We start from the raw sequence: 15563 nt of genomic DNA, 5'->3' as shown, positions 1-15563 counted from the left end.
TTAATAGAAATAAAAAAATTATCTTTTAAATCACATTGTAAAACTGTAAGTACATGACACAGATCTTGTGAAAATATTCTATAAGAATTGGTTTTAAAAAATATATATCAAATACGTAATTTTTGGTATTTATGATATGATTGAATTCACAAGTAATATTTGCTAATGTTTACTATTTACAAACACGCACACCAAAAAATAAAAATAAATAAATAAAAATTATCCATTTCGTTTATAACTTCAGTTAGGATAAGAGAAAACAAACACGTCCAAACCATTGGAGCTATGCCGCACAAAATTTAAAAATACAGAATTCGAAAGGCAAAAATATTACAAAATATATACGAAACAATGTTTCTTTACTTATAAACAGTTCGTATATTTACGTGACATGTTTTCATTTATCAAAGCGAGCAAGTTGGAGTTGAATAGATTACTTTTGATCCATTGCACTGGGCACGAATTTGAAAAGAACTGATGTAGCCTTTCTTCGTTGGTAATCATGAATTATGTACCTGACGGTACGGAAATCATCCAAAAAGGAAGGATATTGATGCAGCAGTTCGAAAACGACCCAACAAAGTGCAAGGAAACCACGCCCGTTTTTCGTGATACGTGGCAGTAACTTGCATTGCCTTTGTCGAAATGTATTCTAAAATAGCTATCATTAATCAGTTTTAAACCGAAGCTGTAGTGTTATATTTGGTGAGAGAAATTTATCCGAAGAATAAATATTGACATTTGTTATAACGTGGGGGTTTTCAGAGCAAGGTAATCAGGTGTTTATCTTTTAGTCTTAAAGCATCAGGCGATTTTCTTAAAAGCAAGAAACACTCCAGATGTTGTGATAATAATAAACAAAAAAAACTTGTTTTATTTTACGCCATCGTAAACAAAATGATCCATGTTGATAATGGCAACCAAACAATTATTCTTCTACATCGTAAAATTAAAGAAATAAATCCTGAGATTTGATTAAAATCATTTTTTTTTTCATCGGATTAATCAGATTCTAAGGTTATGATAACATTATGTTGCTCTGAAGGCCTCTTTGAACATCAATAACATTTGTTTTGTTATGCATCAGAACCAAAATGCATAAACATTAATAATACACTTGTTTCATATCAATCCAAAAACAAGCATCTTGGACATAATAACAGCACTCTTGGTTGTTGTTGTTTTTTTGGCTAGATGGGCGAAGCAAGAATGTTTTTCGTCCTTATAGTCCTTATAAGGACTGGCTTAAAGGGGCGAAGCAAGAATGCTTTTCATCTTCCCCGTTATCTGTAGAGGAGAGTGTAGGGATAAGGTGTTATTGAGCTATTAAAGCTCTGATCACGGCAGGAGGGTAACAGCAATAGTCGAGCTTCAGTTAGAACTTCATTAGCTACAGCATTGCCATCCATTACCCTCCAAGGGTATTGGATTGAATGATTGATTTCATTCCCGATTGATTGAATGTTTTTCGTAATTTGCTATGAAATCAAAAGTTTGGTTATTATTCATAATAGTATTTGCTGTTTATAATTCTTTATAAAATTAACATTTTTATAATAATTTAATTATAAATATTTTTAAAATAGGATAAAGAATATTATAGATACATATATATTTTATAGCCAGATATAAAAAATCTAAAATTTCGAAATCTACCAGAAAGCTAATGTGATATGACCTTCAGCATCAGAGTCACCTTGGTTTGCTAATGAACATGAGGATCTACCTAGGATCCCGTATGTTCGCCTTTTATAGTGTTTAAATCAGGTTTCTCCAGCCTGAGAGCTGTTTCGAACAGTTGGTTCTCATTAGACAACCAGAAGTTCTCACATCAGGAAGCCTTTAGGCCTTATTGATATTAATAACAGTATTCGAATGTTGAACTCTAAAAATAAGTATCTTGAATATTAATAACTTCATATGTTTGTGTTTGCTTTAAAGCCAAAATAATTAATTTAATTTATTTTGTTTTGCTTCTGTGGTAAACATCAGTTGGAATGTTTGTTTTGTTCTTCAGCAGTATCACAATAAGCTAAGAACATCGATAAAAATCTATCTCGCCTTCTCAAAAATGTGAGGGGCATTGCTAACATCAAACTCCTTGGAATTATTTTGAAAAGCTAGTAGAAAGTTTCTCTTCAATAGTCGTAAGCTCTCCTTACTGGTGCAACAGGTGAATATAGAAGTTCCGTGTAATATTTTGGTCTGCAATTTTTAGCTTTCCAAGGGCATTTGCAACATTGTTGTCACCGAAGAGTAAATGACATCTTTTTCTTCTTGTAAAGGATTTCTAGGAAACCGCAACCCTTCCAGCTGCTTTATGGCATTCGTGTCGGCGTCAGGAAGTCGTGGATAGTACGAGGTCAACTGTAACCGCGCTTTTATGACATGATAATGGCGGGTAGTTTAAGCGTTTGTTCAAGGAACACGTTCTCGTGCAAATGCCTTTTTAAAACTACCAAACACAAGAACAAAAAAAAGGAAATTTTTATCTGCACTTGGTCATTCACGTTCAATATCTACTTCGTGCCCCGTTAGTTCAATGTGGATGGCTTATTTTATATCAATTGACGACATTAGTATGTTTTTTACATTGGATTTTTACATAAATTCCAATTCTAATAAGAAAATTGATAGTTTGATCCCATTAAATGTGTTGTTTATATTTTTCCAGGTCTCTTGGATACGGCTGAGGGATTTTCATTTGTTGACCGTTGGCGTCTATACTTACACCAGTGACAGTAGATTTCAAACCATCCATAACCAGTTCTCTAAAGATTGGGCTCTTCAGATAAAATATCCTCAAATTCGTGATGAAGGTTTATATGAATGTCAAATCAATTCTGATCCCACCGTCAGCCACTTTATTTATCTCAAAGTAGTAGGTAAGACATGTAAGTTTAAATTTCTAGAATTTGAAGTGTTTTTTTTTTTTTTCATTCATATTTGAATACGCTAAACACCACTTTGACTATAATTTTTTGCAAAATGTTTAGTTATCCTTATAACGACTGGCTTAAAAGGACGAAGCAATAATGCTTTTCATATTCCCCGTTATCTGTATTTTTGTGTTATTGAGCTATATAAAGCTCTGATCATGGCAGGAGGGTAACAGCAATAGCCGAACCTCAGTTAGAACTTCATTGGCTACAGCACTGTCATCCATCACCCTCCCTGAGTACTCATTTCAGTCGCCTCGTACGACATACATGAGCTACACATTGGGGCTATTCTTATCCCGGCCACCACACGGTGAACTTTTACTATAATTAATTGTTAACTAAGTTTATAATATAATTTTATCAAAAAAAAAATAATTCGGTGTCGTTGCTATGTCATGAAGTATAAATTTATAAAAGAAACAGTGTAGAATAAATATTTTTTGCTATATAAATAAATATGTTGCATAAATATTTTATTCCATATAAGTGGAAATAAGTAATGACTAAAATAAAGAGCCAAAAGGCTTCATTTCGACGATGTAAAATCATATAAGTCAAGTGGATATTAGATCCACCATTATTGAAATATATGAAAATAAATACTATTAATCATTTATAGCTGTTTTGCCTATTTTTTGTTTGGGAGTACCCCTTTTGTGATTGGCTTTTTACTCAAATTTTAGGACATTACTGATGTATTAAAGATATAGATAGATATGTGAAGAACATAAAGAAGGAAACTTTCCAGAAATAATATCTTCCTATATGAAAATAAATGTATTTATGAAATGTAGAAAAATTAAAATCCTATCATACATATTATTTTATTTTCTATAAGGAAGGCAAGGATCGTTATTTTCTCAATTCTCTATTTATCAAACAATTTTATTGAAAAAAAGATTTGGTGTCGTTGTATGTCATAATGCAAATAAAATTTAATGACATCTATTTTATTGGTTTTCTCATTAGTATGGAATATTATATTTTAATTTAAAGAGTGCAGATCTATTTTAGTTTATCAATATATAACTGCTTTATTCTAAAATCGGATTTCATTTAAATTTTGATGGCATTCACTTATTCAAAATTACCACTGAATTAGAAAAAGGAAATCCATTATTGTTTGCAGGTGTAACGTAATCATGACAAACATTTCCCAAGTTAGATTCACAGCGAATATTAGCTTATTCTTTAAAGTAGAATGATTAATTATAAACACTCACAATGTCATTACTAATTACGAAATAATACAATCAACGTAAATAATTACCTTTTGGATGCAGCGATAGGTCCTGTAGGATTAGAATTATATAGCTATCTTTTTGAATTGGTAAGGAAAATGAATATTTAAAGATTGCACAACATCAGTCAGTAATATCGTAGTTAAATTCGGTATATGAACAATTACTCAGACTGTAATCTAACTGATGAATACAGACAAGTCACGTGACCTCTCGTTTGTGACGTTTTGCAGATGTCTGTTGGTACTATGAATATGATTTATTATATGAATAAATCCTTTACAACTATTATGTATTGTTTTAAAATAGCTAATAAATATTTATTTTAGATCAACAAACCATTATAAAATAATTCTATAGTGACTTTTTAAAGAGGATATAGATATGACTGTAATTAATAGGATGGAAGTGTATTCTAGCGCAGTCTAGCCAAACTTCTTTATAATTCTTTCGAATAATTCTCAAAGACGTCATCTGGAAGAACTCTCAGATAAAAGTCCGCCAAGCTAATGCCAAAAAAAAGCAATGAAAATTGCAGACGTTTCCTAAAGGGAATTGCAGACATCTAAGGAATCCTGGGAGCACAATAAAAACGATTGATAGACTATAAGCTAAAAGAAGAAGACGAAAAAAGAAAATGTTGTTGCCATTACAGGAACTGAAGTTACGAAAATACACTTAGAGCCTAATAAAAGAATATAAATTGGAGAAAAAGTGAGTGATGTTATTGTTGATGGTTCATATCTATAATGGAATTCACTATGGAAAGATGTTTTTTTTTTTCGTTTGTTTTTCCTTTGTTGAATTCAAATGTCTTGGCTAGAATTCCGATGCCGTTAGATATTATTATTCTGACCTTTCACCAGGAGACATAACTTCAGCAGTTGTCAGCTACATACACGTAATAATCTGATATCTAAGTTAACACAGTAATTTTTAAGATAATTTTCCCGCAGTGTTTGATAGCATATTGCAGATAAAAAGGACAGCCTTATAGTATTAGTTTTATGTATATTTACTTAGGATTAGGGAGCAATGAAAGTTGGAATAACTTTTTGCAAGATATGAGCATCACATTGATATTAGTTGTTAATAATCCATAAATGGTAATCAACTGTAGAGATTATGCATCTCCTTAAATAGTTTTCATGCCACTAATAACTCAGAATCTCAAGATTCTAGATCAATTTTACCTAGGGCTACCACTTTCTGTATCACTTCCCTTCCGAGAAGATTATGGCCCCTTAGTATTGGCTTTTTAGATCTCCTGTGCATTTCTTTGTGGAGTTGACAACACTCTCACAGTTCTGTCTCCTGATAGTAAGAGATTTATAGTTAATTTGGGATAATTTCTTTTACTCAATGTAACAAACTGTAGTCCATTAGTATGGCATCCTCTTAACCATGCATACAGAGTAACTTTAAAATTTCTGTGCAGTTTTATAATTTCGAAATTATTTTTATTTTTCAACATAACTCCCTTAAGACTAATATATTTACTCCAGCCAGCGATGTTCCAGCGCTATTATCCCTTCCGGGTGGTGGTTCTCAATAAGATCTGCAAAATACCCCCCTACAGCTGCAATCTCCTTTTGATTCGAAGAAAAATTCTGACCAGCGAGGAAGAGTTTTAGTTTTGGGAAGAGATAGAAGTCAGAGGGAGCCAAATCTGGGGAATAGGGTGGATGTTCCAACAATTCATAGTGCAGATCCCTTAATTTTCCCATTGCCAAAACACCTTTGTGGGCAGGTGCATTGTCTTGATGAAAGATGATTTTTTTCCTTCTGCAAACTGGGTCTTTTCTCACGAATTTTTTCGTCTAGTCTGGTTAAAAGATCGGAATGATATTCCCCGGTTATTGTTTTACCCTTTTCAAGATAATTAATAAACAAAATGCCTTTAGCATCTCAAAACACCGGTGCCATGACCTTGTCTTCTTAGGCGCTGAACAACCGGCTTCTGAACCCCAGCGGTTTAGACCGCTGTTTGGATTCTGGTGTGTAATGGTGAATCTAAATCTCATCCATAGTAATAAATCGACGCACAAAATCTGTTTTATTCTTGTTAAAACGCTCCAAGCACTGTTCAGAGATTTTCATGCTAGTGCGTTTTTGTTCTGCGCGGTACCCATCTTGCGCAAAGCTTTTTCATTTGCAATTCTTCATGCAAAATGTATCCTGCAAGTTCTTTTGAAATGTTTATAGTCTCAACAATTTCACGCACTTTGACTCGCCGGTCATCTAATACCATATTGTGCACTTGATTAATGATTTCTGGTGTTGTTGCACTTTTTGGACGTCCTTCACGTGAATCATCGTCAAGGCTGGTACGGCCACGTTTAAACTCGGCAGCCCATTTCTTAATTGTCGAAAACGAAGGAGAAGAGTGCCCACAAACTTTTATGAACTTCTAATTAATGATTTCTGGTGTTGTTGCACTTTTTGGACGTCCTTCACGTGAATCATCGTCAAGGCTGGTACGGCCACGTTTAAACTCGGCAGCCCATTTCTTAATTGTCGAAAACGAAGGAGAAGAGTGCCCACAAACTTTTATGAACTTCTAATGAATTTCTTTTGGCGTTAAACCTTCTTTTACAAAGAATTTTATAACCGCACGATACTCAATTTTATCCATTGCAAGGGATACAGACAACACTTTTGCTTCAGAAGCTGTATAAAACAAACTAATTGATAGAATGACTTGCAATTTCTCATGGATGCTTATGACAGATGTACCAACTTAGAAAAAAAATGCCGATAGTGTTGCCAACTATTATCGAGGCCAAGAACCTTTCAGACCATCCTCGCATATAAGATATAAATAATCAACATAATACAACAGTGGGAGAGAGAATTTCTTTAAGATTTAGCATATGTAATTATAGGAATGTTAACAGTGAATATATCCACCATCATAGCATACAAAGGATACAAAGCATAGCACGATTGGGAAGTATCGCGAACACGTTCTGCAGTTGTATTTAGTTATAGCACGGACCATACTTGTTAACTAAACTTCATTTTTAACTTATCTCCATGGGGGAAAATATCTAATAGGGACGTGTAGGAACCGACGTAGCCAACGAGTTTGTCTGCCTCTTCTGATCCATCTATTTGGAAATCATCGTTATTTAAAAAAATTCTCGAACATTGCAGACGAAGTGGTAAACATCCCATTTTGTCTAAAGACAGTTCTGTTGACAAATCTTAATCGACTCAGTTGAGGAATCAGGTAATTTTTGCGACATATGTAAATCCTCCCCATTCCTACAAAAGTTCCATCAAAGAATGGACCAATTATGTGTGATTTATTCTCAAGAGCACACACCACAGATTTAATTCATATGCATCTTTGTAATGTTCACAAGCTTCTTGTAGATTCTCTGCCTTCCAAATACGTCAATTAAGGCAATAAATATTGCCAATGTTCATTAAAACGAAAATGTTGGTCACCAAATGAGTGTTAAAAATAACTTTTTATCCCTATGAAGAACATTATGGTTGAAAACTAAACTTCCATGGTACTCCTCTTCCAGAAACATTTAGACCTGAATCGGGGTCGCTCACTCATATAATTTTATTTTGAAAATTTTCCCAATTATTGCTCTACGATTAAACAGTTCCAATAGATCCACTCTTAATGATTTTCCTGCTTATAAAAGCTTTCTCTATATACAGCACAGTCTCAAGATCCTTAACCACCACAGGTTCGTATTCATGGTTTGTCATTAATGCAAAACCTCGATTCTTAATTTAGTTCATCAAAAATTGAGTTTGTACGTGAAAGGGCGAATCTCTGTATGGCCGCTTTCTTCTTGTGATGAGTCGCAACTATTCTTCTGACGGCCGATAAAGCTTTTAACCTATCTAAGCAGAGAGCACAAGTAACCTTTCTTCATATGAGGACATCTAGTTTTTATTTTATTTATTCGTATGGGGTTCCTCCCTTTCCTCATCCGTCCGTTAGGAATGGTTGAGCCTTCCTACTGAGGGATTAAGTATGTATTTTATGTAGATTCGTGTGTGTGTTCACAGGGTTTGCCTGCTCCAGTGACTCCCCCCTACTTTCGTATGAGTTCGGCTAACTTACCTTTAGTCGAAAGAGACCAGATAAAGGTTCCTTGCGTCATTGACGGGAATCGAACCAGGTCATTCCGATCAAAGGGCTTTGTCTATACAGCGTGAGCTATGGAAGCTTAGGCCATCTAGTATAATATACGATTACTTACTTGAAAATTAAAATAAATTAATCATTAACAATTTTATTTAAATACTGAATAAATTTCATCACTAAAATAGTAAAATAGTAACTTACTTTATACGAAACATATTTACTTAACATATAACGGAAAATAATGCTTAAGTCCTTAAAAGGACTGGCTTAAAGGGTCGAAGCAAGAATGCTTTTCATATTCCCCGTTATCTGTATAGGACAGTAGTATGGGATGCACTCTGAATCAGATCAAGATCAAGATAAGATAAGGAACTGTGACGTGATTGGTTGTTCGTTTGATGACGTCATTGTGTGTGACGTAATGTTTGGAATTTCCCTGGGGACATATGTGTCAGTGACGTCAGGTCTTGTGTTTTGTTTCACATATGGAATTGTGGGTGATGTTTAGAGATAAGGATTCGTGTCGTGATTGGTGAGGCAGTTTAAACCAAATAGGGGTAGGATGAATGGGGAAGCGATGTCTGTGTCGTGAATGTGTGTTGTTATCAGATGTAGATAAGTGACATCATTTGTTAGTTAAACAAGTGACGTTATTGTTTAGAATGGGAAAGGAAGATGCATGAGTGGATAAGGATTCGTGTAGTGATTGGCAGAACACTTTTAACCAGATCAAGATAAGGAATCGTGACGTGGATGTGTGTTGTTATCAGATGAAGAGAAGTGATGTAATTTGTTAGTTATAAATAAGTGACGTAATTTGTTAGTTGTAAATAAGTGACGTTATTGTTTTGAATGGAAAAGGAAGATATATTAGTGAATAAGGATTTGTGTCATGATTGGTGGGATACTATGAAGAAAATAGGGGTAGGGCGAATGGGGGAAGCGACGTCCGTGTCGTGGATGTGTGTTGTTATGAGTTGTAGATAAGTAAAAGGTTTGCATATGGCATTATGGGTGATTGCTAGTGATAAGACAGAGTTTGGAATGTTTGGAATTTTGCTAGGACCCTCTTCTGTCAGAAACATCACTTGGTATGTTTGGTTCACGTGTAGCATTGTGGGTGAGCTTATGGAATTGCGGGCAATGTTTTTGAGATAAGATATCTTGGAATTTTCCCAGGGTCTTTCCAATACAGTTTGGGGCATTTCTTTCCTCTTAAAAGACTATGGGAATTCATAGAGTAGAGTCTAGGCTTTTCCGAATAATTTAATTATATGCTGGTGTCCCTCAAACACATTTTTTTTTCTTATATATAAAACTCATCCGAATATTTTGATTTGTCTACATTAAGGTCTTAAACTTCATTACTTTTGCTAATTAAAGTTATCTTTTTTTTTACAAAATGTTTTCACTATTGGTGTTTTTAGTTTACAATCAAGAGAAAAACCAAACGGCATTTTAAAAAAATATATAATTAAATAAACGCAGACTTAAATGGATTACAACAACGTTTTGTATGTAGTCTAGAAATCCTAATTTCTAGACTACATACATAGTCTTTAATTACTTACAGTCTTTCCAGAATGGAATATTTTCTTAATATGAAGATATTCCAAAATAGTTGCATTTATATCCACAGCACAATACACACACAAAACACGTGGTTAAAAGAAAACGAAATTTCTGTAAATAACCTGAAATGTAGTCGACTATTTCTTCCTCTTAGATTATGTCCGTTTGGTCCTCATCTGTAATTCATTCGCACTTTGCCTCATGTCTGTCCAAATGACATCATAGTGTTGAAGGTACGTGCGATTTCCTGTTTATTGAATTCTAGTAGATTTCTTATTAGGACTCGTAATTGTTTTTTCTTTTCTCGAGCTGGTTGGTTGTATTTCCTCTATTTTACTTTTAAATTCAGTTCCCTACATATTCTAACAGAATAACTGAGCAAAGTTAATAAATAAATAAATGGTTGTATTTCCTCTATTTTACTTTTAAATTCAGTTCCCTACATATTCTAACAGAATAACTGAGCAAATTTAATAAATAAATAAATTGTACATGAATTTATTTTTCCACACTAGATATGTCTCATATCCGGTTGCAAAGTTGTACGCAGGTGAGAAATCGTGTGTTTAGGTTGGAACTCTTCATTCCCTTTTGGAAATTGTTACTGTAGTAAATTAATGCTTACATTTTATTTTTTTTGAAACCAATACATATAATTCTAATCAGAATAACTGAGCAAGAAATAAATAAATAAATAACTGATTGTCGTTCTCTGACTTAATTTTACCTTCGATTGTTTGTGCTCTTAACCTATTTCTTAACTGAAATTTATTTTTATATATTTATTTTCCTTTAGCATTAGCAAGTTAAGTAACAGATATGAGACAAACAAGGTTCTGAACTCGCCATTAGCATTTTCTTTTAGAAACATTTTTTGCCAGCACAACAAATATATAGTTATTTCTTATTACTTAAAATGAATATTAGCTCACTAGTATTCTGTACTTTATAATTAGTTTAATTTCCATGTTACCAATTTCCAATCATTTAAAACTTTAGACTATATGATATGTTTACGTGAGCATACAATTCTACACGTATCCTCTCTTTTGATGTTTTGCGCAGTGTGTTCTTATGATGACACCAACATTCTATTAGAGATTATCAGTGCGGGGGTTTGAGTATATGAACGAAATATTTACAGATAACTCAAACAAGGTCACTAGGTAGCATTAGACAATTTTCTAATCACCAAATGCTAACAGTCACACTTTAATTTCAAACGATGATGAAATATACTAGTCTGTTGGAGATATCTACAGATATTGTCACTATTTTATTCATTTCCAAAGACACAATTACATTATTAGCTATCACATCTGTCTTTATTTTAAACACCAAACGTTTTTTTAAGAGTTTGGGAAAATGATGAGTTTAACTATCTACTGTCTCTCTGTAAAATAACCAAATTCTAACAGTCATACTTTTTAAGTACGACTGTTTTTTTCTAGTCTGGTGACAGAAATTAAGACATACTTAACCAGTGTCTGTAAGTAGGGTTACCATATTTCTTGAAAACAATATACAACAATGTCAACCATCAAAAAAAAATAAAATAATAAAAAAAGAAAGAAAAATCGTAAAGGAAAAAAATGTTTACCTTCAAATAGATATTTATGATCACAGCAAGCAAGAAATTCATCAGCTTTTCAAAGTTTTGAAATTCATACCCATATTGTTTTCATCATTTGGTATCATTAAAATCAAGAACAGGTCTGACTATTAAGTCGTAATTGTTTTGATTTTTCTCTTCCTATGGAGAGCAATATTTGATATTTGCATATTGATTCACTTGTTATCTGCACACTGCGATACCTTTTATTTTCTACAGCAATCTTTTTAAGAGTTTTAGTAACCTGATGGGCTAAAATATCTGCTGTCTCATTCTGTAAAATAATCGAATTCTAACAGTCGTATGATAAGAATTTGGCATGACTGTTTTTTTCTACTCTGGTGAAGATATCTACAGATATAGTAACAAAATTGTCACTTTCTAGTTCATTTGTACTTTATTCACAAAACTACAATTCCAGTATTTGCTATGGTCTCTTTAATTCCCCCAACACTAGAATGTATGGGTGGTACAGTTGTGAAATAAGTTTCGATTCGCACTCAAGTTACTCGATTTTAACTTTTATTATGTACAGTTGTGTGAAAAGAAAAGTGTACCTTCTCTTTTTCTTTTTTGAAAGCAGCATAAACGTTTTGTACAGTAACATATTCTTAATGAATGTAGAATTACAAGATTAGATTATATATAAAATTTCAGAATGATTAAATTAATTTGAAATCTTGTATGACGTGACAATGGTCGTTATTCTGTGTCGTACTTAAAGTACAACTGTTAGAATTTAGTTATTTTACAGAGAGACAGTAGATAATTAAACCCATCATGTTTCCCAAACTCTTAAAAAATGTTTGGTGTAGAAAAAAAAAGAGAGATGTGATAGCTAATAATGCCATTGTGTCTTTGGAAATGAATAAAATACAAATGAATTAAACAGTGATATCTGTAGATGTCTCCAGCAGACTAGTATATTTCATCATCGTTTGGAATTAAAGTGCAACTGTTAGCATTTGGTGATTAGAAAATTGTCTAATGCTACCTGTTGGCCTTGTTTGAGTTATCTGTAAACATTTCATTCACATACTCAAACCCTGAACTGATAATTTCTAATAGAATGTTGGTGTCATCATAAGAACACACTGCGCAAAACATCAAAAGAGAGGATATGTGTAGAATTGTATGCTCACGTAAACATATCATATAGTCTAGTTTTAAACGATTGGAAATTGGTAACATGGAAATTAAACTAATTATAAAGTTCAGAATACTAGTGAGCTAATATTCATTTGAAATAATAAGAAATAACTATTTTTTTTGTTGAGCTGGCAAAAAATGTTTCTAAAAGAAAATGCTAACGACAAGTTCAAAACCTTGTTTGTCTCATATCCATTACTTAACTTGCTAATGCTAAAGAAAAATAAATAAATAAAATAAATTTCAGTTACAGAAATAGGTTAAGAGCACAAACAATCGAAGGTAAAATTAAGTCAGAGAATGACAATCAGTTATTTATTTATTTCTTTTTTGCTCAGTTATTCTGATTAGAATTATATGTATTGGTTTCAAAAAAAAATAAAATGTAAGCATTAATTTATTACAATAACAATTTCCCAAAGAGAATGAAAAATTCCAACCTAAACACATGATTTCTCACCTGCATACAATAATTTTGCAACCGGATGTGAGACATATCTACAGTGTTGGAAAATAAATTCACATGCAATTTATTTATTTATTAATTTTGCTCAGTTATTCTGTTAGAATATGTAGGGAACTGAATTTAAAAGTAAAACAGAGGAAATACAACCAACCAGCTTGAGAAAAGAAAAAAAATTACGAGTCCTAATAACAAATCTACCAGAATTCCAAAAACAGAAAATTGCACGTTCCTTCAACACTATGATGTCATTTGGACAGACATGAGGCAAAGTGCGAATGAATTGCCGATTAGGACCAAACGGACATAATCTAAAAGGAAGAAATGCTCGACTAGATTTCAGGTTATTTACATAAATTTCGTTTTCTTTTAACCATGTGTTTTGTATCTGTATTGTGCTGTGGGTATAAATGCAACTATTTTGGAATATCTTCGTATTAAGAAAATATTCCATTCTGGAAAGACTGTAAGTAATTTAAATTATCATTAGAATTTCTAGACTACATAAAAAAAGTTCTTGTAATCCATTTGTCTGTGTTTATTTTAATTTATTATTTTTTTTAAATGCCGTTCGGTTTTTCTCTTGACTGTAACTAAACATACCAATAGTGAAAACATTTTGTAAAAAAAGATAACTTTAATTAGCAAAAGTAATGAAGTTTAAGATCTAGACTCTACTCTACTCTATGAATTCCCATAGTCTTCTAACAGGAAAGAAATACTCCAAACTGTATTGGAAAATTAGTACTACCATCTATAGACATCCAAAGACAAAACTTGATGACAATGATGGATGTTTGTCACCCTGGGAAAATTCCAAGATATCTTATCTCAGAAACATCACCCACAATTCCATAAGTCCACCCACAATGCCTCACGTGAACCAAACACACTACGTGATGTTCCTGACAGAAGAGAGGCCCCCAGTGAAATTCCAAATATTCCAAACTCTGCCTTATCACTAACAATCACCCATAATGCCATATGCAAACCTTTTATTTATCTACAACTCATAACAACACACATCCACGAAACGGACTTCGCTTCCCCCATTCACCCTGCCCCTATTTTGTTCATAGTGTCCCACCAATCACAACATGAATACTTTTCCACTAATATATCTTCCTTTTCCATTCAAAACAATAACGTCACTTATTTACAACTAAAAAATTATGTCACTTACTTACCACTAACAAATTACATCACTTATCTTCATTTGATAACAACACACATCCACGTCACGATTCCTTATCTTATTTTGATCTGGTGAAAAGTGTCCCACCAATCATGACACGGGTAAATTGATGATCCATGGAAAAAATTGATAATTCATGGAAAATAATGCTTTTAGTCCTTATAAGGACTTGCTTAAAGGGGAAAAGCAAGATTGCTTTTCATCTTCCCCATTATCTGTAGAGGACAGTGTAGGGATAAGGTGTTATTGGGCTATTAAAGCTCTGATCATGGCAGGAGAGTAACAGCAATAGCCGAGCCTCAGTTAGAACTTCATTGGCAACAGCATTGCCATATTTAAAGGTAAAGCCGTGTCTAAAAATTCGGACGATCCCTAGGCCACTCAATCGTGAGCAAAAGACCGTCCATCTCAGCATTGGCTTCACTCAGTGATGGCCTTCCACCCACACACACCACCACCGAGCAGAATCGCTCATATTCCGAAGAAAAGCATTTACCGACAAAGCCCCTCATCGGGCCGTGCCGGAAAACACCGTCCCCGGAGACTCAAATTGCTCTCTTAAGGCAAAACCTTAAGAAAGCAAACTCGAACTCTCGAAATACTGCGCCCCTGGGTAACAGCAACAGCCAAACCTCAATTAAACTTCATTGGTACAGCATTGCCATCCATTACTCTCCATCTCCAAAAAAAAAATAATGGTTATTAATGACAGGTATTTATATATCAGAATTTTACATAATGTAATACGGTGTATTTTTAAACTTATTAAAATATAGAGTATAATATTATTTTTATTTATTGTTTCATTTCTGACGGTAATATTACATTAATTATTATTTTTAACATTAACTTAATAAAAAATGAACTTAATGGTTTTTATAGTTGATATTATCGACTAAAGTTGATATTTCTTAGTATGCTCTTAATATTCAGAATTTATTTTATTTTTAAGTGGTTAGTTTGATGTGCTGATTATTAGAAAAAAATGGATAAAATCTTCCATTTTATTGATTTTCTGTAAGAAAATATCCCTTGGGAATGCATTTCTATTACAATAATTGCTGTATAAATTTATTCACTCACGTATTCCCTTAGTATATTACTCTCAAACTTATTTGACCTCTGTGTTTTCTATGGATTATTCAAAATGGATTTTGGTTATCTGGATAAACTTTTTTATTTTATTTATTTTAACATCCAGCCCTTTGCTCACATCTCTGGAGAGACTGCAGCCATTCCCAGTGTAAACCCGAACGATATAATATTTCATCAATG

At 33.0% G+C, this 15563-nt stretch overlaps 1 protein-coding gene across 1 annotated transcript in view; it reads left to right on the top strand.

Annotated features, from left to right (window-relative positions):
* The window catches only part of LOC150099754 (V-set and immunoglobulin domain-containing protein 10-like), a 142659-nt gene that overhangs the window by 115965 nt on the left and 11131 nt on the right, over window positions 1-15563 (top strand). The window contains exon 3 of the mRNA XM_090403781.1: window positions 2675-2894. Coding sequence (XP_090259907.1) covers window positions 2675-2894 — 220 coding nt within the window. The remainder of the gene's footprint in view (window positions 1-2674; window positions 2895-15563) is intronic.

This window comes from Typopeltis vanoorti, chromosome 14 (assembly GCF_054136105.1).
Source record: "Typopeltis vanoorti isolate ZY-2024b chromosome 14, IOZ_Tvanoo_1.0, whole genome shotgun sequence".
Taxonomy (NCBI): Eukaryota; Metazoa; Arthropoda; class Arachnida; order Uropygi; family Thelyphonidae; genus Typopeltis; species Typopeltis vanoorti.
Note: the sequence above shows the minus strand (reverse complement) of the source record. Positions and strands in the feature narration are given on the sequence as shown.